The 22,900-nt window shown below is 44.4% G+C and overlaps 1 protein-coding gene across 1 annotated transcript; it reads left to right on the top strand.

Moving 5' to 3' along the window:
• The first annotated feature begins 347 nt into the window (after positions 1-347).
• Positions 348-21,466, top strand: atp1a3b (ATPase Na+/K+ transporting subunit alpha 3b). The gene is made up of 23 exons (XM_084358592.1): positions 348-554; positions 744-836; positions 11,138-11,260; positions 11,740-11,799; positions 12,532-12,735; positions 12,902-13,015; positions 13,243-13,377; positions 13,465-13,582; positions 13,711-13,979; positions 14,874-15,072; positions 15,170-15,414; positions 15,585-15,777; positions 16,610-16,785; positions 16,903-17,039; positions 17,130-17,280; positions 17,686-17,854; positions 17,988-18,142; positions 18,240-18,363; positions 18,606-18,751; positions 18,842-18,972; positions 19,106-19,207; positions 19,319-19,410; positions 19,873-21,466. The coding sequence occupies exons 2-23, from the start codon at positions 831-833 to the stop codon at positions 19,899-19,901; spliced, it is 3,078 nt and encodes a 1,025-aa protein (XP_084214718.1). The 5' UTR covers positions 348-554; positions 744-830; the 3' UTR covers positions 19,902-21,466.
• The last annotated feature ends 1,434 nt before the right edge of the window (positions 21,467-22,900 follow it).

Genomic DNA, 22,900 nt, shown 5'->3' with positions numbered 1-22,900 from the left:
TGTTACATAGATACAGCACATGATGAACAAACACAACCACGACAACTAGAATCTAACCTTGTGCGTCCATTTATACAAAAATTCAGCCTAGAGACTCTCGCTGCTGCTGGCTGCAAGCCTCGGAAATCTGCAGTAAAGCAGGAGGGGCAGAATTGGCCTTCTATTGGCCCGCTCGAAGACAGAGAGGAAGCCAATTGGTCAGCGATCCCATCAGCGATGAGACGCTCCGGTCTTTGATTGGCGCTCTGCCTGAGCGGTGGGCGGGCTCACGCGGCCCCTCGGATCACTCATTTGCTTGAGGCGGCGCTTCTTTCACTGGCGGAGTGGTGCGGCTACATGAACGGAGTACTGCGGCAGCCGGCAGAGCCGCGGAGGGACATCGAGTGCTGAAGAGGTAGCAGTGCGGCTCGTTAGTATCGCCGGTCTTTCACCGCAAGTATCAGAGAGCAAGAGAAGGAAGCGCATCCCCGCGTGATGCTCCGCTTGAGACCGCAACATTTCATTTGAAAGACGTCTCACTGGGGGGAAAGATTGCAGCCCGATCTTTTTTGAAGGTTTGCGACACAGTTTATTTAAACCCAAGAAAACTATTTCGTCAGACCAATTTGCTAAACATCCCTGACGTCTTTTTTTTTTTTTCTTCCTTCCCCCTACTCATTTTTCATTTCAGCAATCCTGAGAGAGAACAAAAAAAAAAAAAAAAAAAAAATTTCAACTGAGCTTATTCTCTTCTATTTTTCAAGGCAAGGCATTTTGATATAATTCAACGCGAGGGGCTGACACCTCTCAAGCCGTGCATCACCTGAGAGGAGAAGAGTGACTGCGCCAACATGGGGGTAAGACTGACGATTTCCAACTTTTTAACTGCGTTGTATCCCACCTGAAGTGGCCTGAGAGGTGAGAGGTAGCCTGACGAAGAAGAGCCTCGAATTGAGCTATGATGTCATTTTTTTCTCTCTTCCTTTATGGAAATCCCGTTTTGTCTGAGTGACATTGACTGTAATGCGGAACCGTGTTTTTTTCACCCTGCTCTCGTAGACTGCGACAAATTGATGTAGCCAGTAGCTCCTGTCTAATGCAGCTGCGGACAGCGGTGGTGTTCAACTTCTCGCTCTGATTCGACTTTATTTAAAGCGGGCTTTTTTCTACTTGATCAGACCACCATCGGCCCGTGTCCTCTGCGCCGATTCGCTCGGCTGATTTTAAAATAGCTGCGGAGAATCAACGTGAATGAAAACTGATGCCAAAGTGTCATAAGTGGAGCGTGTCTGTGTAGTTAGGAGGTTGTCAGTGTGTCATGTGTATTTTCAGCTCTCTCACAGGCCTTACTTTGACTATAACCTTGCCAACCATGGTAGGCCTAATCGGTTTATTCTTACCGAGCGCTCTGGTGTGGGAGGGAGGGGGGATGGGATGGGATGGGTGGGGGAGAGAGAGAGGGGGGGGGCACATGTGTTAAAAACCCATCCTGATCAACCTTTCGGTGGTTTAAAGATGGGTTTTTCTTACATTTAAAGGCACCAGAGCGCAAATGTTTGCTCCACTGATGTATGTGCTGTGACCTCCTCCATGCCCTCGTTGCCCCCCCACCCCCCAATCTCATATCTCCCCCTCATGTCCTCTCTCCGGTCCGATCACACACACACACACACACACACACACACACACACACACACACACAGGAGAGGCATCCTGCGGTGCCGAGCTCTCCTCGGTTCTCCTGCAGCGGAGGAGTCTCATCCTCGGCACCCTCGATGACCCATGCGTCATAATGCGGTTACCGGGAATAAGCGCCTCACCAGCTTATTTCCCCTTTAATTTGTGACATAACAGGGGCTCGATAATCGCCGACAGTGAACACATTTACACCGCAGATTAAAGAAATTTGCGCATCAAAGAGCACGACGACGCGCTCGCGAAGAGTCGAATTTTTGCCAGTACGACTTTCTGAGAGCATCCGATGCGTTTCCGGTTATCTAATTAAAACTCATTAGCCATGCAAATGAAGCAGAGGAGGGGAGGCTGGTGGAAAAACACAGCGCTGCCGGAAAACGCCACGGTGCAGATGCGACTGCTGGTGTGAGCTATTGCGCAATTTCTGCTCGCATCACCATCCTGCGGAAGGAGTTGTAATTTTTAATCGGCCTAGTCTTGTTGTATTATGCGGTGGTGTGACGCCGTAGATGAGGGAGCCGAGTGCCGAGAGATATCCGCCGCTGTAGAGGCGGTGAGAGCCGGCGTCAGGGAGATGTCGAGGGTGTAGAAATAGCCTCGGGTCCGTGAGCCAACCCGGCGGCATTAGCGGGCACTGCGTCAAAAGGGATGGGAGTGCAGGAAGTGCTTACGCATGTACTGCTGCTATGTGGAAGTTTGGGAAAGCGGTGCGAGCTGGAGTGGTGTGTCATTTGAATGTGTCACAGATCTCCAGGTTGGTGTTTTTGGAGAGAATGTGCGCACATATGTCGACATGTGAAGGGTGTTTCCTCGCGTTTCATCCAGTGCGCACTGAGGTCACCCTGAAAGGGAAAATGGATGGATGGATGGATGGAGGGATGGGGGGGATGGATGGATGAGAGTGACGCGTTTCTCGATATAAATCCTCGCCGTCGACCACATTTCCATCCCCCTTTCTCCCTCTTTCTGTCTGTTATCGGCGATTTTCGCACTGGCGCACTGTGCGATGGCACTGCCAGCTGTCCTTTCCCAAGGCCGCAGGGGGCATCGCTTGCGACGTGCCTCCTGCGTCAAACCGGGGGCGGGGCCTCTGGTGTGGAAATTCCCTATAAAGAGCTGTGATAGGCTGGAATGAGGAGCCACGCAGAAAGGACTGGGTTAAGAGGCAGCAGTGATGCTATAGAGCAAAGCTTGGGCATGTGTCAGGCATACTAGAGAGGCAGCCGGCACATTTTGTCTAGCACAGAGATAGATGCTCTGAATTTGGCAGAGCATCCCCGAAGATAAGTCTGTTCACTCACACACACTCTCATGCCACTCGTTGTTCTGCTCTCTGCAGTGATGCAGCGGCACATCACAGTGGCTGACGATGAGGAGAGTATAGGAGGAACATAAAGAGAGATGTTAATGAAGGGCTGCACACATGGATCCACTGCTGGTTTTCACCTTCAGACACCTGACACTGATGGAGGGGGGTGGGGGTGCCACTGCTGAGAGAGCAAGAGGGGCAGAGGGAGAGAGAGAGAGAAAAGAAGAGCAGATAAGTAGTGACTGGTCTAGAAAGAGAAAGAGAGAGGGATTTAAAGTGACGGATGAGGCATATGGAGGGGGAGGGCTGCCTGGCTGTATATCCTGTTACAGGATAATGACCTGAGGCTCACATTACCATGGCTCCTGTTTCCTCTGCTCCTTGTGGGATTGGTTATCAGAGGCACAGGAGACAGATGGGATGGGGAGAGGAGGGATGTGGTCGGCGCGATGATCGTCATAGGACATTGAATGAAGAGTGAGCGTGGTAGTGGAGTGGTCCCGGAGGAGACAGGGGATAGAGGAGAGCTGAAGGTGTAGTAGCATAGCTGAGGCCTTGTCAGAAGGTCATACAGGCTGGTGGATGAGGGTGTGGTTGAACGGCAGAAGCTCCTGTTTGTAAGACTCCCTGTAAGACTTTGATTAGACTTACTAATTACCTTCGTCATTGATCTGAGGCTGTCTAGAACAGCGTGTACTTTTACGTGGACCCGAGCGAGGCCTGTGCAGTGACAGAGAAGAAGTTAATGGAAGGGAGTTCAGGAGTTGGATGTGTGTGGCCTCTGCAGAGGCCCAACCCTCAGTTTGGTGCAGAGTGCTGCACATCCCTCCCCACTGCACCTGCTGCCTGATGCTGATAGGCTGCACCGTACCACAACTCATCTGTCCCACACATAGCAGGAACCAATAGAAAAGAACGTCCACACAGGATCCAATCAAAGCATCGGTTTCCCTGACCGCACAGCCAGCTGGGATCTTTAGGCCCTGTGGCCTAGGGGTCAATTAAGGTCAATATGGTGACCCTTTCAATGCCTCTATTGTTCTGCATTGAGGGTCTCTGATCAATAGATATCCTCTGTAATGAGGACACTGTAATGTCCTCAGTGAGAGTATTGCTGAAGGACAGAGTCCAGATCACTCTAGTGCCTCAGCAAAAAAACCCAGTTAGCTTCCTTGCTAACAGGACAAAGCCTGAGCTGAGAGCTACTAGCTAATAAAATGTAAAGGTCAGTGCTTTCTCCTTCATACAATACTTTAAAACAAGAGTACAGTGAAGACAGTGATTGATATTGACAGTTTTTCCGACATTAACGTGTCGACGGTCTCACCCCTCGGATTCAGAGGGGTTAGGTTGCCTGACTACAACGACATGACTAATTCAGAGTGTTGTCCTGGAGATGTGTGTATGTTTGTGAAGTGTGTGCTACGGTGAATGTGTGCGCATGTGCGTCCCTGTGTGAACACACCAAAGCACAAAGTGTAACACTGCTGGGCGGCCACAATGGACAAAAGCCTGTCAAAGTCAAAAACAGATCATTTTACAACACTTTGCTGCATTGCATTTGTTCAGCATTATTCAAGCAACGCAACTAAAGATTTACTTTTATTATCGATTACTCTGCAAATTATTTTCACAATTAATCACTTAATCTGTAAAATGTCAAGAGCACAAAGTGACACCTTCAAATTGCTTATTTTTGTCCAACCAACAGCCCAAAACCCAAAGACTCTTCATTTACTGTCATAAATGACAGACAAAAGCAGCACTACTTACCTTTTAGGAGCAGGAACCAGCAAATGATTGACATTTTTGCTTGAAAAATGACTGAAACAGTCGATGATCAAAATTATTTTTATTCAGCTTTTATTTTTCAATCAATCAACTAATTTATTAATTGACTAATTAGGATTTACTGTGATTTTATTCGTGAATAGTGAATAACCAATCCTGGTTTGGAATCATAAAGCAACACACGTGTTTAAAAATCTGATGTGTAAATTTAGCTTAGTCGTGCCCTCGGCCTGCACGCACATCTGCACATCTCCGTGTGACCAGCTGTCTGCCAGGGAGTCCTAAGGTGCCCTCTCTCACACCGTGGCGAGGTGCCATGTTCGCTACAAGCGCCAAAGAACCGAGATTTACAATGCTAATCGAGCCCAGGACACATTCACCCTCGCACGCCAACTGGAGTGCAAGTATCTCTCTCAGAACTCATTGTAAAGAGCTAAAGCTACAGTTACACTATTGTCTCCGAGGGATGAACAGATGAAGATGATGACCGGACGGACAGATGGACAGGAGGGAACAGGGGGGGGGCTGCCACAGGAAGGGTTACAACATAAACTGGGATTTTCAGTCTGAGTTGTGTTTGGTTTCTCTTATCTTTTTATTTATAGTCATGGAGCACAATACAGATTATTTGAGCGTTAAGGACAGTTAATCTCTCTCTGTCTCTTTGTATTTATGTGGTTGAGAGATTAAGAGTTTCTCTTATAAGCAGCCACAATCTTTGTATTGCACATTGGTGTATTTAGGTATACTATTCCGTCGGATCAACCCAGTGGTGTACATGTGGTGTTGAATTTTACCACACAGTAGGAAGAGGAGGTCTTGTTTCTTCCTGAAAATTTTTACGCCATCTTTTTCTTAGTCTCTTCCTTTTTGAAGTCTGTACACTTTGTTAAATAGAAAGATAAGAGGCCTACGATCACTCTGAAGGCTGATACAGATAAGTAAAACTAATATCTCAAGAGTCTTTATTTTTACAAGGCGTTCAAATTCTCATCATCTAATCCGGTCACTCGCTGTCAGACTCCACACAGCAAATGATTTGGCCTAATGATAAATGCAGAGACTGCATAAATGCATTTGATTTTACTGAGAGAGAAGAGTAGAGAGGGAGTGAGAGAGAGACAAAGAGATGAAGATCCGCAGAGTAGTAATCAGACGAGCTAATCCCAACAGCTATGTCTCTTGGTCCGCAGCCTGAGCCCCCCTCTGAGGCCCAGAGCCCTGCCATCCTGCTGCAAGAAACAGCAGATGGTCCGATGACCTTGCAAGGTCACACACACACATACACACATATGCATGCAGCACATAAAAACACACACCACACGCGAGGTAGCATGTCTACAGATGCAGGAATTACACTGCAAACGAGCACACATGCAGAACTCAAATATATATTTATTAGAATTGTGCATTAATACCTTTTTACACATTTTTATATTTTCATAAACGTGTCTTAAATGTTGTTTTGAAGGATTATTTTTCAAGTTTATTTACGTTTTGATAAAGGGAATCCACTTTTAATAGATTGAGCCAGAGCACAAGTAAACTTAAGCTGTCCTGGCATGAAAAACACACAACAAGGCCGTGATGTAGTTCCCACGTGGTCAGTGCAGAGGAGCTGATGTGATTCTTGCATGTGGCAACCCTGCACAAAGAGGAAGTGGTGTACACTTGTATGTAGGTCTGACACATACTGTGGTGGTTTTATTTGGAGCATGCTGGTGTTTCTCCATCCTACCAACCACTTCCTCATGTGAGTTCCACAAACAGAAACACAAAATCACACAGCAGTCTGTGTTTACACGCAGATCATTTCATCTGGTTCGGGGGAGTGCCTATGCGTGCGATTAAAGAGGAAGATTAAAAAGTTATATTTTCCAGTCCCGGTCGATCCCACCATCAGTGGGCAAGCCTCAACAGGTTGTCCTTGACATGCTTGACATGGTGGTTCTCTCAGGTGCCACTCCTAAGTAGAAAATGTTATTTACAGTATATCAGAGTAGCACCACTCGGTTTCACTCTGTCTGCCAAAATAAATTACATCCCCACAGTTTCTTTGGCACGTAAGAAGTACAAATGTGCCTTGTACTAACTGCTCGTTCAAGTTAGACAACACACCGTTAACTGCCACTCTGCATTTCAGGAAGAAAACGTAGAGCGGCAGCTCTTTTGCATCTCAGGACTCTCTGTACAGAGACATTTTAAGTTGCTCCATGTCTTTGCGTCTCATCATATTATTTCACAATCACCAGGTCTCTCTCTCTCTCTCATTCACTCCCTCGCTCTCTCTGCCGCAATGCGTGTAGACACTGCTCATACGGACTGTAGCCAACACAATGACTCACCTCTGCTCATACAGACACACGCAGGCACGAGTGCACACAAACACACAACTAATTCCTTGAATCAGTCGCCTGTCTGTGTTATACAGCAGTGAATACAGTGTCCGGTTACAGATGCATCAATTATTACTCGTCCCGGATCACATCAGGGGATCCTAGGAGCAGTAGGCCACTGCCGAGCTTCGTCACCATGCCAATGGCCGTGTCGGTCAGCATGGATCCTCGCCCTCTAAACACACACATGCAACTCATCAGAGTTGTCAGATGAGGGAAAAAATGCAAGGGTTTAGTTTGGTTAGCCAGCGCAGGCCTGCAGAATAATTAATGATCAAATCAAGTCCAGCTTTATTGAATTATTGACATTTTAAGTAGAGTTTTATAAGCCGATGTGTAGCTGGACGTGAGTGATTGCACTATGTAATCCATAACGGAGCATCCAATGTTTCCATTTCCTGATGATGTCAGAGATGTGCCGGGCCCATCAGTCTGTTGGTCGTGTGTGCTTGCGGGAGAGCGAGCGTCTGTAATTCCAGCCACGAGTCTCTGTTCCCTTCCTCAGATCAGAGGGGGCTCATTACATTACCCAGAGCTGTGTGAGACAGCTGGACACCCACACAGACAGAAACGCAGGCGCACCTTGATGTTTTTCTGCAAATGAAAAGAAAAGATAGAATATAGACTTCATCGTTCCCTGCTGAGATAACAGAGACAGATGTATAGGCAGATGAAATAACAGCAGATTTAGGCTTTTACTTTGCAGGAAAGTCAGCAACACACTGTGGGTGCAATGGAGACAGATCTTATCAGGTAGCAGGGTGTGTATGAAAGGGAAAATGGCGCCCAAAGCAGGTATGCACTTAACATACTCAACATATTGTAAACACAGAGCAAAGATAAATCAACACCCTCTCCTCCCTCTCTCTACTCACTCATATCCGCAAACGGACGCACACTTGAAACCCCACACAGACACCCGGAGTGAGAATATAATCTATTAGCATATGAGAACACATACTCAAAGTGATACGCACGCACACACACACACACCATAAGTGAGGTTGTGCAGTCTATTAGAGTGGGGTCACTGTAGGTCAAACACTGACACAGAGCCAGCAGACAAAGACTGCTGGTCAATATCTAATTAGAAGCATGAGAGAAGGGTGACAACAGCTCGTCTCTCTCTCACTCACTAGCTCGCTCGCTCGCTCTCGGCGCCTTTCTCCACCTGCCTCTCTCGCTCTTTATCTGTCCCTGCTTCTCACCTCCCACTGATGTCTCCCGTTCCATGTGCCCAATCCTGTCTGTCATCCACCCCCTTAGCGTCCGTCTCTGCGGGCCTCTACTTTTCACCACATGTCGCTTTGTTTGGCACTGCTCTCCTCCTCCCTGCCAACCACTTCTATTGTCTGGGCATATGTGTGTTTGTTTGTGTGTGATAGGGAGAGAAGGACCTGTGTGTGTCCATATTTGTATCATCAATTTCAGTGGGCATATGCTCAGCAGAGCAGCCTTACTAATTGTCTGCCGAGAAACTAGCAATAACAACAATATTATACCAACAAATGAGCACAAACACACCTGCCAGTCTGTCATCTTTGAGATGATGATGCCTATTTGACACCCGAGTAGAAGGTAAATGTTTTACTTTCCATCTTACTCAACACTTTGATATGGAGCCTCCGTTCATTCAGTTAATCTTGATGAATGTATGAATGACTACATGTATATGCAAACACACCCTCTTTCTCAATCACACACACACACACACACACACACACACATATCCTGGGTTTGTCTCAGAGGGGATGAGCAGCAGTACTTTTCCACTGCATCAGTTTCTGCTTTATGCAGCCTCTGCCTCACCAGGCCTGCCTGGTCTTGCTGCGGCAAGAGATTTGCTCACCTGCCCTTTTATTGCAGAAGTCCGTGCATGTATGTGTGTTTGCATCCGTGTGCGTGTGTACATTTGCAGTCAGGCCAAACAGTTTCCCTCCCACTGACATGCTACTCTTTGCCTGACAGGCTTGAATAAGTGGTTTTAATTGTTTGCTTTGAATCCAGAAGCATTTGTTGAGCAGTTCCGCAGTTGATGAAGTCAGTGAGCGTCCTCATCCACATGTTGTTTCACGATTTTTTTTTTTAATGACCACAAACCAGAGAAACAGGTTTTTCTTCCCGCACATTTTGAATACGTAGGGTTATGATTTCACAAGAGTTTCACACAACAGCAGCTCCAGTGGGAAATGCAGGGGCAAGTTGGTCTTTGTTAGTCACATTTTGTCGCACTGCAGGTGTGTGAGTGTGTGTTTTGGTGTGGCCCGGGTATGTTAGTTTGTTCAGTCGATGAATGTGGAGGACCTCGGCTCTCCATTCATACTTCTGCACTGGTACTTTAGTAAATATGTGAGTAAGACTGGTGAATTTTAGCAGATTTACTTTAAAGTAGACACGCCTTTAAACATTACGGCAAAAGACGGATAAGACTACTTCTTTGTAGTTCATATCAGATGTATCAAGTGTTACTACATGGTTGTACCACTAGAGGGTGCGTCTTTATGCAGAGAGTCTCAGCACACAGTTGGTTTCTAGTTTCCTGTGAAGAAACACACAGCCAAAAATGTCATCTTAACCTTTAACCTCATCCTCTGAACTTTTGACACACATACATTAATCTGAATCTAAGAGGATTGTTGTCATTGATTATCAGTTGATGGGTATTGACGTTCCTGTCTGATTCGGGGCAAATGATGTGGCTTCCATATCAGCTGGACTCTGCTACTCTGATACACTGCCATGCTTGCAAACCCCTGCTTCCAGCCATCTGTGTGTATCTGACTGCATTGATCTGCCACCAAGGACAGTCCCCTTGATGACTAGGTTGTGTCAGTGAAGGGCCCGTCCACTGGGACCGCGCTCGCGCCTCCTGGGAGGGATTCTTGCATCTCCATGTCACCTCTGACCTTTGATGAGGGACATTTGTATTGATGTGGCCCAGCAGTCAGGCTGCGCTCCATCCGGACAACAAGCTACAGTTACAGTTATAGACCTAGAAGGACTAGAGTGTGCAGCGGCAGAGAAAATCTGGGTTATTAATAGTTCACTCACGTCCAGTGTAACAACATAAGCCAATATCTGAGGGGGCAATTATAGTAAGGCCTGGAACAACAGGCAGAAGGGGACGAGGACATTTGGTGTGTCTGTTGTGCGTGCGTGCATGCATGCACTTGTGATTTAATTTTTTTGGTAATCTTGACATCAAAGCGTCTCTGATGTCTAATAGTGTAGAACATAGAGTCTAATCCGAACGCCTTTGATGAGTATAAACTCTGGTTGTCTGCTCTCTCTCTCTCTCTCTTGCTGCTGGCTAAATGAAAAAGACCAGGATGTGATTAGTTATAAACAACAGGTTAAACCATTTGCGCTCGATGATGTTGTGACGTGTCCATCAGGCCGTCGTGGACATCAGAGTGAGAATTATTTGATCAGTGGAGATCAAATGGATATTGCAGAACAGACAGCAGGAGGTGACAGATGTTTGCAGATTTTTTTTTGTTCAGAAAAAGCAGCGATACCAGGGTGCCACTTCCACATTTCAAGTCTTTAACAATCTTTTTTTTTTATTATTGAGGCTCTTCATCTAATATATTCCTCATAAACTGATAATAATTGATGTTATTACTTTCTGAGAAATACAGGTTACCTCACAAGGCCACTTCACGAGGATACAACATTATTTACTGTATAGTGAATGAGAGAAACCTCAAGGACGAGTCAATAAAGCCCGCTGGCTTTATTTCTGTTGCAGTCAGAAATTGGTAAATACTGTTAGAATGTCAGGCAAGACCACTCTCTGAACAATTAAAGCATTTAATGTATTTTCAGAGACAATGTATAGTTTTTAGTCTATATAACGCACATGTACAAACCCAGAGAACAGTTCAGATCAGACGCAAAGGCGCACAGCTACTATCTTATCAACTTAGTCAAAAGGCATGTATAAAACATGTGTGTGTGTCTGTAGTATGGGCGGTCAGACAGTTACCGCGTTGCCACCACACAGGACAAAGATGACCGATCCCCCAAGAAGAAGAAGGGGGGGGCGGCAACCAAGGACATGGATGACCTGAAGAAGGAAGTGCCCATTGTAAGTAAAACATTCTCTTATGTCTGAATACTTGTGGAGCTGAATGTTGGTATACAGTAAAGTATGTGAGGCCAATCGGTCAATCAATTTGACTTACAATACCCGCAGTATAAAAAAAAAAAAAAGGATGTAGACCTTAGTAAATTATTTACGAACATCCTCGTGGATTGATGCCAACCCCTTTGGAGAGAAGGAAAATACTTCTCACGCTTTCCAAAACAAATTGTATTTTTGCTGGTAAGAGGGTTGACTTGTTGTCAGGAGGTCGTCACATTGATCCCACTTCCCAGCACAAGAAACAGACAACTGGGTCGCCATATCTGGCTGCCCTGATACTCTTATCGCTCAGGTGAACTGCATGCATGGACTAAATTTAAAATTGATTTGGACTACTATACAAATTTCCTTGCATGCAAAAATGGCAACTAGTAAATATACCGAAGGAGTACTGATTGTCTTTGTATCTTCTTGTTTTTCAGACGGAACATAAGATGTCCGTAGAGGAAGTATGCAGGAAATTCCAGACTGATATTGTCCAGGTGAGTTGATGATGGTCATTTCTCTCGGTACGATGATTTGAGACTGTTCTCCCAGTAGGCCACTAGATGGCAGGAGAGTAAATCTATTGGTTTATTACAGTTTCAACAACACAACCCATCAGTCCTGTAAGCTGTACATAAGATATACGAGCATGTTAACAAACACAAATCACATTTTTATTGCACCAAACAGATGTTGCAATCAGCAATACAGGAACGGATAAATGGATAAAAGTAATTAAACCAGACACGTTGTCTTTGAGGACTGGTCATAAAAGTGAGCACACATGTAAAGTCACTCTGAGTCAATGTAATAAATGCAAATGCAAATAAATGAACATGCCCACACATATGTATATACAGGCTTGGGGAGTAACAGATTATATGTAATGGTATTATGTAATTAGGATACATAAAAAGGTAACTGTACTGTAAACTTTACAGAAAAAGAAATGTAATTAGATTACAGATACATTTTGTAAAAAGGAGGATAACTAACAGGATTGCTATTTTAAAACAGAGAATGATATATTAGTCTGTAACCATGCCAAGTGTGTATTATGTAAGAATACACATAATACACAATTATTAAGATTAAATAAAAGTAATCTTATTAATATTTCTTTCTTCTCTTGCCTTAAGATTATAAAGCACAAATAGGGAACAATAAATGTGTGTTTCCTGCCTTTTCTCTGCTAACTCCACATCCCACCTCCTCTGTGTTCCCTCCAGGGCCTGACCAATGCCAAGGCAGCAGAGTTTCTGATCAGGGACGGCCCTAATGCCCTCACCCCTCCTCCCACAACCCCAGAGTGGGTCAAGTTCTGTCGCCAGCTGTTCGGTGGATTCTCCATCCTGCTGTGGATCGGTGCCATCCTCTGCTTCCTGGCCTACGCCATCCAGGCAGCCACTGAGGACGATCCCGCAGGAGACAATGTGAGCGCTGCACACACACACGCGCACACACATACCTCATTAACACATCAGCCGTGCTTCTGACTCTGAAGTACAGACATAAATCACACCTCGGGAAAGCGATTTTAGTATCACGCAGCCCTCAGTCACATATGTTTAACTCTTTTCTCTCTGTCTTCTCCTCCAGTTGTACCTAGGTATTGTGCTCACAGCTGTCGTCATCATTACCGGTTGCTTCTCATACTTTCAAGAGGCCAAGAGCTCCAAAATCATGGAATCTTTCAAGAACATGGTGCCTCAGGTAAATAAATATGTGTTTGCTCGAAAAAAAACAACTTATTATAATATGAGAAAACAGACACTGACCATACAGCCTTGAAAGAGAATATTTTTTAGTATTTTTGGAAACATGTAGGAATGGGAACGGTCCTCGCTTTCTGCTGCAGCTCCTCATATGTTTAGAGAGTGTTTCTATAATTAATGTCCAGTGCGTATATTGCTCAAACTATCGCTGAACTCTTCCCGCAGCAAGCGTTGGTGATCCGTGAGGGTGAGAAGGTACAGATCAACGCTGAGGAAGTGGTGGCCGGAGATCTGATTGAAGTGAAGGGAGGAGACAGGATCCCTGCTGACATCAGGGTGGTTTCTGCTCATGGCTGCAAGGTACACGCACATACGCACACACACATTTAAAGTCCCGCCTCTTATTGTATGCAACTACATGCTATTCTTTTTTCTTGTTCGCATTAGGTTGATAACTCCTCACTAACAGGCGAGTCAGAACCTCAGAGCAGGTCACCTGACTGTACCCATGACAACCCCTTGGAGACCCGAAACGTTGCTTTCTTCTCCACCAACTGCGTGGAAGGTACGCTCACCATGGCAATAGTGCTACATGCTATTATCGACCTGTGTGCCTGTGGTGATTTTAACTGAGAAAATGTGTTTATAAGACAAACCAGGACAGGTACTGATGTTGTTCTTTTCCCAAACCAGGCACAGCTCGGGGCATCGTTATCTGCACTGGAGACCGCACGGTCATGGGTCGCATTGCTACTCTGACCTCCGGCCTGGAGACCGGCAAGACCCCCATCGCCAAAGAGATCGAGCATTTCATCCATATCATCACAGGTGTGGCCGTCTTCCTGGGTGTCACATTCTTCATCCTGGCCATCATCCTGGGTTACTCCTGGCTGGAGGCTGTCATCTTCCTCATCGGCATCATTGTGGCTAACGTGCCTGAAGGGCTGCTGGCCACTGTCACTGTAAGTGGACAAATGATTTGATACTGCTTCAGCCCCTTTTCACTTGCTGAAAGCCACCCCTATGAATATGACTTGAGTTAGAGACTTAAAGTATCTTATATTAAATGTACTAATATCAAAAGAGAACGTAAAGTATTTACATGTATGTTCTGTATAGTATGGGTTGAGCGATTATCGACCTGTCTGATTTTTTACTTTGGCTCTGATGCAGCATGCAATAAAAAAAAACTTATAACCGATAAATGTAAAAGTGAAAGATATTGCACTAAAATATTACTTTGATAAAAGGGAAAGTTACTCATATGAATAGTACCTGAGTAAAAGTCTTTAAGTATCTGATATTAAAGTAAATAAAAAGGAAATTATAAAATACAATCAGTTTTTCTTTTATCTGATCGCCAATAAAATAAATTAATTTAAAAATGCACTACTTTGGCTCTCATGTAGTATTACATCCGTAAAGTAACTAGTAATTAAAGTTATCAAATAAATTTAGTGGAGTAAAAAGTAAATATTTGCAACCAAAATGTAGTAGAGTGGAAGTATAAAGTAGCAGACAATGGAAATACTCAGGTAAAGTACAAAAGTGTACTTTAGTACAGTACTTGAGTAAATGTACTCAGTTACATTCCATCACTGTCTATATTATACACTCGTTGTTCTGTTCATGTTTCAAGTTTTGTGTTGATTCGGTGCTATTTGTACATTTTTTATCATTTCAAAAGATGCCGTTAAAAAAACAAGATTTACTGGGTTACTTCTTATTTAATTGTAATTCTTTGTTTAGCATCAAGAAACAGAGAAATTCTGTCTTGGAGCTTCATAGTTGATATATCCAAACACACACAAACGATAATTAACAGTACTTAACATCATAAATGTATTTGTCTGCAGGTATGTCTGACCCTGACTGCCAAACGTATGGCTAAGAAGAACTGCCTGGTGAAGAACTTGGAAGCTGTGGAAACCCTGGGCTCAACCTCCACCATCTGCTCTGACAAGACAGGCACCCTGACCCAGAACAGGATGACTGTGGCCCACATGTGGTTCGACAACCAGATCCACGAGGCCGACACCACCGAGGACCAGTCTGGTAAGTGCTGATGAAAGATGTTACCACTGTCATATTGATAACTGATAACTACAAATCATCACCGTTAATAACACCCACTCTTGTGTTCCTTCTAAAGGTGCCTCTTTTGACAAGAGCTCAGTGACTTGGCTGGGTCTGGCTCGTGTAGCTGGTCTGTGCAACCGCGCCCAGTTCAAAGCAGGACAGGACTCGTTGCCCATCCTGAAGCGTGACGTGGCCGGAGATGCCTCAGAGTCTGCCCTGCTGAAGTGTATCGAGCTGTCCTGTGGCTCAGTCAGGGCGATGAGGGACAGGAACAAGAAAGTGGCTGAGATCCCCTTCAACTCCACCAACAAATACCAGGCAAGTAACAGGCTCGATTACAGGCGTGTCCACCCAAAACGTCGCAACAGTCTGAGATGCTCAGTGTAGGATAACAATAAGATATGTCTGCCTCACCCTGGTCCACCCATGTGCATAAACACCCTAATCGCTATATCAAAGTAATGTTCATTTCTGTTCTCCTCCTCTAGCTCTCAGTGCATGAGACAGAGGATCCCAATGACAACCGTTACCTGCTGGTGATGAAGGGAGCCCCTGAGAGGATCCTGGACCGTTGTTCCACCATCATGCTGCAGGGCAAGGAGCAGCCTATGGATGAAGAGTTGAAAGAAGCTTTCCAGAATGCCTACATGGAGCTGGGAGGACTGGGAGAAAGAGTGCTGGGTAAGGAGGGATAGAGGATGAATGGTGAAGGATAGAAAGGTGGAGCACAGTGTGACCACAACCCGAGGTTGAATCACAAGTATTGGAAAATGTCTTTTTTTCACTTTGTGTAGCAATTCTTCATAGTGCCACTAATTTTACTCTCTGAAAGACATTATTTTAAAGTCATTTATTAATTGCCACATCAGCTTTTCATTGGCTAAGAAAAACGGCTCCACTTTCAGCTTAGTGACGATGCATTTTTCATCTGGCCTAATGGGTTTTTAAATGGTTTCTGTAACATAGGGGGTAGAAAAATGTCCTTAACCCAAAGAGACAAGAAACATCTTTCAGTGTGAAACAATGTAAAAATTTAGATGTGGACGTACATGGTTTGGCTTGGACAGCAAAAGCATACAAGCTAAATGTACAACATTAATAAGCAAACATTTAACATAAACAACATTTAATGTCCTCAAAAAACAGTTTAAAGGTAGAAAGGTGGCTACCTATGAAGGGTCCTGCAAAAAGTATGAAATAGTGTCGTCCTCAACTGTTCGAGGACAGTTTAATGATTCAATTTAATAGGTAATGAAAATCAATCAATGAAGATTTTTCTCTTCTAATTAAAATCTCTTCAACATTTTCACCATCAACATTGACCCAAAATGTCTCAGAATTATTTTCTCAACTTGAAATCTGTTGAATTATTAAAACAACTTATTGACACGTCATTTTCTGAAGACTGAGTATTAGGGGGTTATGTCAGGGATATAAGAAGATCTGGGTTGAAGCTTCGACATTGTCAGACATCAAAATCAAACACTAAATCACACATATCTTTTCCCTCCAGGTTTCTGCCACGTAATGCTGCCAGAGGACCAGTACCCCAAGGGCTTTGCTTTTGACACAGATGATGTCAACTTCCAGACAGACAACCTTTGCTTTATTGGCCTGATGTCCATGATCGATCCTCCCCGTGCTGCTGTGCCTGATGCTGTTGGCAAATGCCGATCTGCTGGTATCAAGGTAAGCTTTTTCAACACGCCTAATATAAACTCTCTTCGTACCTTACAGTGTTTTATGGTTTCAGAGTACCACTGAGATTACATGATGAAATGTCATTCTTGTTGCTCTCCTTGTCAGGTCATCATGGTCACTGGAGATCACCCAATTACAGCCAAGGCCATCGCCAAGGGTGTGGGCATCATCTCAGAGGGCAACGAGACAGTGGAGGACATTGCCGCTCGTCTGAACATCCCTGTCAGCCAGGTGAACCCCAGGTAAAGACAAACACACAAAAGCAAGCACGCACTCGTACAAATGAGGGTAAATTATGAGACCCACATCAACGGTTTAATGTCTGTGTCCAGGGATGCCAAGGCCTGTGTGATCCACGGCACGGACCTGAAAGATCTGTCTCAGGAGCAGATGGACGACATCCTGAGGAATCACACAGAGATCGTGTTTGCCAGGACCTCCCCACAGCAGAAGCTCATCATTGTAGAAGGCTGCCAGAGACTGGTGGGTGCATTATGAGATTATTTTAATAAAATGCTATTACGTACAGGGGACTAGAAGTGCCATTACACTTGTACAACAGCAGATGGCGCTAGTAATCTTTCGAATGAGGATTCTCAGACTGATGCATGATACACTCTTGTGGTGAGATTGCATTTGAAATACCCAAAGGATGTAGTTTAATTTGATAAAATCTGAATTAATGTATTCTTTTTAAGATTTAATTACATTTTATAGCCATTTAAATAGAACATAAAGGGTATTGATCTCTGGTTTTGGCATATATCATGGAAATAAGTCTCTTTTAAAATCAAGATACCTACGTGTGTGATAAATAAACGCAATTAACAAACATAACTTCTTCTATGTATTCATAATATAACCTCATTCCTCCTTTTTCTCTCCCAGGGCGCCATTGTGGCTGTGACAGGTGATGGTGTGAATGACTCTCCTGCCCTGAAAAAGGCCGACATCGGTGTTGCCATGGGAATCTCAGGCTCAGATGTGTCCAAACAGGCCGCCGACATGATCTTGTTGGATGACAACTTTGCCTCCATTGTCACAGGAGTGGAAGAAGGTGAGAGCATGGACGATAAGATTTAATAGAAACTGACATCAACCAAGAAAAACATTTTCACACAAGATCTGAGCTCAGGAAAAGAAACAATTGAGGCTCCTTTATGTGACCCGTTTTGTTTTTCACCCTTCAGGCCGTTTGATCTTTGACAACCTGAAGAAGTCCATCGCCTATACCCTGACCAGCAACATCCCAGAGATCACCCCCTTCCTGTTGTTCATCATCGTCAACATCCCCCTGCCACTGGGAACCATCACCATCCTCTGTATTGACCTGGGAACTGACATGGTGAGAGCTCATCAAACACTCACTTTGTCGCGCACACCGGCATCACTGATTACAGCTCCTGCTAAAAGTCCACATTTCTGCCTCCTCCCTCCCTCAGGTGCCAGCTATCTCCCTGGCCTATGAAGCAGCTGAGAGCGACATCATGAAGCGTCAGCCCAGGAACCCATTCAGGGACAAGCTGGTGAATGAGAGGCTTATCAGCATCGCCTACGGACAAATCGGTGGGTGAAATAAAGATTTTTACCCGCTGATCCAGGCTGTGAATTGTCTTTGGTCTGGATTGAAGTTGGATTTTGTTTTTTTGAAAGTAATTTTGTGTTGAAATCAAACTTTACCTCCTCTGTTGCTCACAAACAACAACAGCCAGATTATCTATGGGCCTATCTGCAATGTTTTTGAGAAGACTAGATTGGAAAACTTAAAAGTCTGTAACTCTGTTTTCTGTAAATCTGTTTCCCCCCAGGTATGATCCAGGCTCTGGGAGGCTTCTTCTCTTACTTTGTCATCTTGGCTGAAAATGGTTTCCTGCCCAGTATACTAGTAGGCATCAGGCTCAATTGGGATGATCGCTCCGTCAACGATCTGGAAGACAGCTATGGACAGCAATGGGTACGTGTGTAGTTTCTGTGTGTTTACGTGAACGTGTAGATGTGTTTTCAGGATTTGCGACTTTATTTCACTCTCCTCTCCTGCCCACAGACATACGAGCAGAGGAAGATTGTGGAGTTCACATGCCACACAGCCTTCTTTGTCAGTATTGTAGTAGTGCAGTGGGCTGATGTCATCGTCTGCAAGACTAGACGTAACTCTGTGTTCCAGCAGGGCATGAGGTGAGTCAGACAACCGACATACTTACATGTGTCATTTCCAGAACTTGGCCCTTATTTATCTTTCACTCAGATGACATAATCTAAACTAGGATGACATGTGTCTTAATTTCTGCATTATCGTTTCTCATCCCAGGAACAAGATCTTGATCTTCGGCCTGTTCGAAGAGACAGCCCTGGCTGCCTTCCTGTCCTATTGCCCAGGCATGGATGTGGCACTCAGGATGTATCCTCTAAAGTGAGTGCCTTTACCACACAGGGATACAGATTCTGATACTGAGTCATGTCATGTTGTCTGTTTACCTGCTTATGTTTAATCTTTGTTGTTCTCTTCTTGTCTTGCCCACAGGCCTACCTGGTGGTTTTGTGCATTCCCTTATAGTTTTCTCATCTTCGTTTATGATGAGGTCCGAAAACTTCTCCTCCGCCGGAACCCTGGAGGTTAGTATTTTGTTTTCCCTCAATACGTTTTTTAAACCGAAATTCCTCTAAAGGAATAGTGCGACAGCAAAACCTTGAGGTTTAGGGGGGGTAATGTGCTATACTTCATGTTGGTTTGGTACGGTAACTTCCCGGAGTCTCCACCGTTTGCCTGGCACACTGGAGGTGACAACAACATGATTTTTTTTACCTTATCATACAGCCCTATTTAGAACAGAGCTAGAGCTAGCTACCTGTTTTCCCCTGATTACAGTCCAAGATAAGCTAACTGACTACTCAGACTAGCCTCATATTAATCTCATCTAAATCTCTGCAAGAAAGCAGATGAGCGTATCGCCCAAAATGTTGAACTATTCCTTTAACTGATGCTAATTCAATGGAAAATCCTTGTAAAATATGAAAATATTGTTATACTAACTGCAAACTTCTCCTCTGTTTTTCTCTCTCTCATTTGCACTCCAGGTTGGGTGGAGAAGGAGACATACTATTGATCGATGGAGCGTCTTTGCTCAAACCCCCAACATCTTCCACTTATTTCTCCCCCCTGTCACTCCATCCCTGGCAAGACACACCTACAGATGCCCCGCCCCCTTAAAGACAAAAACCGCTTTGAAGCAATTTTCATCACAACTGCCCCAAAGATTAAAAACAGCAAAAGCACCTTTACAACTTTCTACATTGACCCGCCCCCCTTTCCCCCATCTCCTATGATACTCTTTGCATGTGTTCTCTCACTGCTGTGTACATAAACCAATATATCTACCAAACGGCAGCTGCATATTGTGTATGTAGATTTGAATGAGCTAAGGATACAAAGGGAGTGTCTATGCTCTGCAAAAAAGGGCCATCCAGCTCCTGCCCCTCCTCGTTACTCCCCTGCTCTCTCCCCTTCGTCTTTCTCTATCCCTTCGTTCCTCTCTCTCTCTTCCCTCCTCCTCGCCAACCCTTTGCTTGTCCTCCAATCACACACAGATATAAAGATCACACAGTGAGATCCCACCGCCGACACCACTTCGACTGCCACCTCTCGCCTCCGTCTCCTGTCTGTGGAGGACCAGCGGAGTGGTCATTCCCCCGTTGTTCTCGCTGCGTCCATTTTCCTTCTCTTCCGTTTATCGACGGCCACAGTGTTGTTGTTTTTTAATATGTGGGGTATGGGGGGGTTTCAATGATTTTACTTGTCTTTTTTATTTCTAATACGAGGGGGGGGGGTGGTATGTGAGAGCTGCTTTTCCTCATTTAGGCCTAACAAAGCACACCCCATGGCGTCCTGTCCCCCCTCTCTCCCCCTTCTGTCTCTCACACCCCTCCCCTCCCCTCCCTCCTGCCCCGTTTGTCTCTGTTTGTGTGCACTGTGTGAACCATTGTCCTTGTTAATAACTATTACAGTACACCCCCTTCCCCCCCAAGTTGGTAAATACAACTCAATCTTTCTGTGTGCTCTAGGAAATCTATATAATTCTATACTGAATTTAAATGAAAGAATAAAAAAAACACATGTTGGAAAAACAGCTCAAGAGAGACATTCACGAAGAAGAACATCGACAATACTGTAGAGGAGATAGAAAAAAGCAAGAGCTGCGTGTCTCTCTTTTTGTTTTTTGTTTGGTTTCAGTTATTTTTTGCTGGTTTTTCAGGAGGCTACTCTAAAGCTGTAACAGCAGAGCAGGGTTTTGGTTGTGTTTTTACCAAAAGACACAAGACACCAACCAAGGCTTTCAGGTTCCTGTCACTGCAGGTGTGCCGGTATGATGTGGTGTAGTGTGCTGTGATGTGGTGAGTGGTGATGCTGAGGCCACATGCCTGGGGTCTGTTACCGAATCGGGTCCGGCTCTGGTTCAGTCCAGGTCCTGGTGTAGCCCGGTCCTGCCCCCGGCCTGTGTGTATGTATGTGTTGGAGACCAGTGAAGGGCCAGCGGTCTCAGGCTGGGTCTGTCTCAGATGGCTGCAAGAGTTGAAATTCAAGAAAAAAAAAAAATACACAACTAGTAGAACATGTGTGTCAAATAAATGAAACCAACACCAATAAAACATCTAGAACATTTAATACAACCTAGACCTGTCTGTGTGTCTTTCTGTCTCTGTTTTTACTCATGTTAAACTGCCTTTCACTGTAGTATGTCAGAGAATAGGATAGTCTTTGTCTTTCTTTACAGTTATTTCTTGAAAATGCCTTATATATGCTTCACTTAACAAGATTAAAGATATCAGGAATTCAGTGCCTTTTATTACAAATGACCTGCAACAAATTCCATGTATACGTTAGAACTGCAATGATTAGTTGAGGGAAAGGAAACTATTTTGTTGATTGATGATGCTCGTTTCAGTAATTTCTCAAGCAATAATTTGCTCATTTTCTTTGTCACTTATGACAATAAATGAAGATTCTGGACTAATGACTAAATGATTAATTTAATCATTGAAAATGATCAGTAGATTAATCGGTTGTTGCAGCCGTAGTACATCGGATAGCTTCCCACGTCAATTGAAACCTTAAAAGTTACTTTTTGTTAATAAAATACCACATTATTTAAACCCATATATTATGATAATATATAAATATTGATATATGAACTTAAATATTATTTCATCACACATTATGCTAGTTTTTGTGATGTTTATTTGATGATATTCGTCATAAGTGGCTTATACAGAAAGTAAAAAGATGGGGATGGGATGCCACCTAGTGTCCTGAATGTATATGCACCTCAACCTGCAGACTACATAATGTTAAGCTGCCATAGGGGGAAGGGCTGGCAGCAGCCCAGGGTAATGCACCAAACCGCTCTGTAAATGTGTCAGCCTCGTCTGACAGCAATACCGGTGAGCTGAAAGGTGAGAATCACTGTCAGCAGGAGAGTCTTACAAAGGGAGCAACGTCCTACTATCTCCCAAAACTCATCTTTCAAGCCTATAAGAAATCAGCTATAGTCCGTGAGTGATGTGTTGGAAAAGGACTGGAACTTTTGTGGTTAATAAAAGTTATTTCCAAAAGGTCACATTCCTGCAAATAAAGCAAGCCAGTGTATTTTATCTGAAGCGGAACAGACTCATTGTGCTACCTCTCTGTGCCACAGGGGTCATCTATTTTAAATGAACCTCTTAATGTCCATGTTAAATCAAAAATCAAATAAATATATACGCAACATACAGCTTTATGGTGAGAGGAGTACAGTGAGAATCGGGTGCACTGAGAGGTCACTTTGTAAATTTAGGACATGTTCCTTTGAGTGAGGAACACAAAAACTTTCTGGCACCGCTGTCCAATGACAAATGCACTGTCTCTCTCTCTCTCACACACACACACACACACACACACACACACACACTCTCTCTCTCTGTCACTCTCTCTGACAAACACTCACACTCTCACCCTCTCTCTAATTTCCCCTGTGTCTCTGCAGTGAGCTCACTGCAGTGCAACTCTCCTCGCTCCCTCCCTCCCCCCCTCGCCACCCTCCGTATAATAGAATATCGATCGCTCGCCTTT

Source organism: Pagrus pagrus (assembly GCF_965226575.1).
Source record: "Pagrus pagrus genome assembly, chromosome: 7".
NCBI classification, from domain to species: Eukaryota; Metazoa; Chordata; class Actinopteri; order Spariformes; family Sparidae; genus Pagrus; species Pagrus pagrus.
The sequence above is the reverse complement of the archived record's forward strand: the minus strand, read 5'-3'. Positions and strand labels throughout refer to the sequence as shown.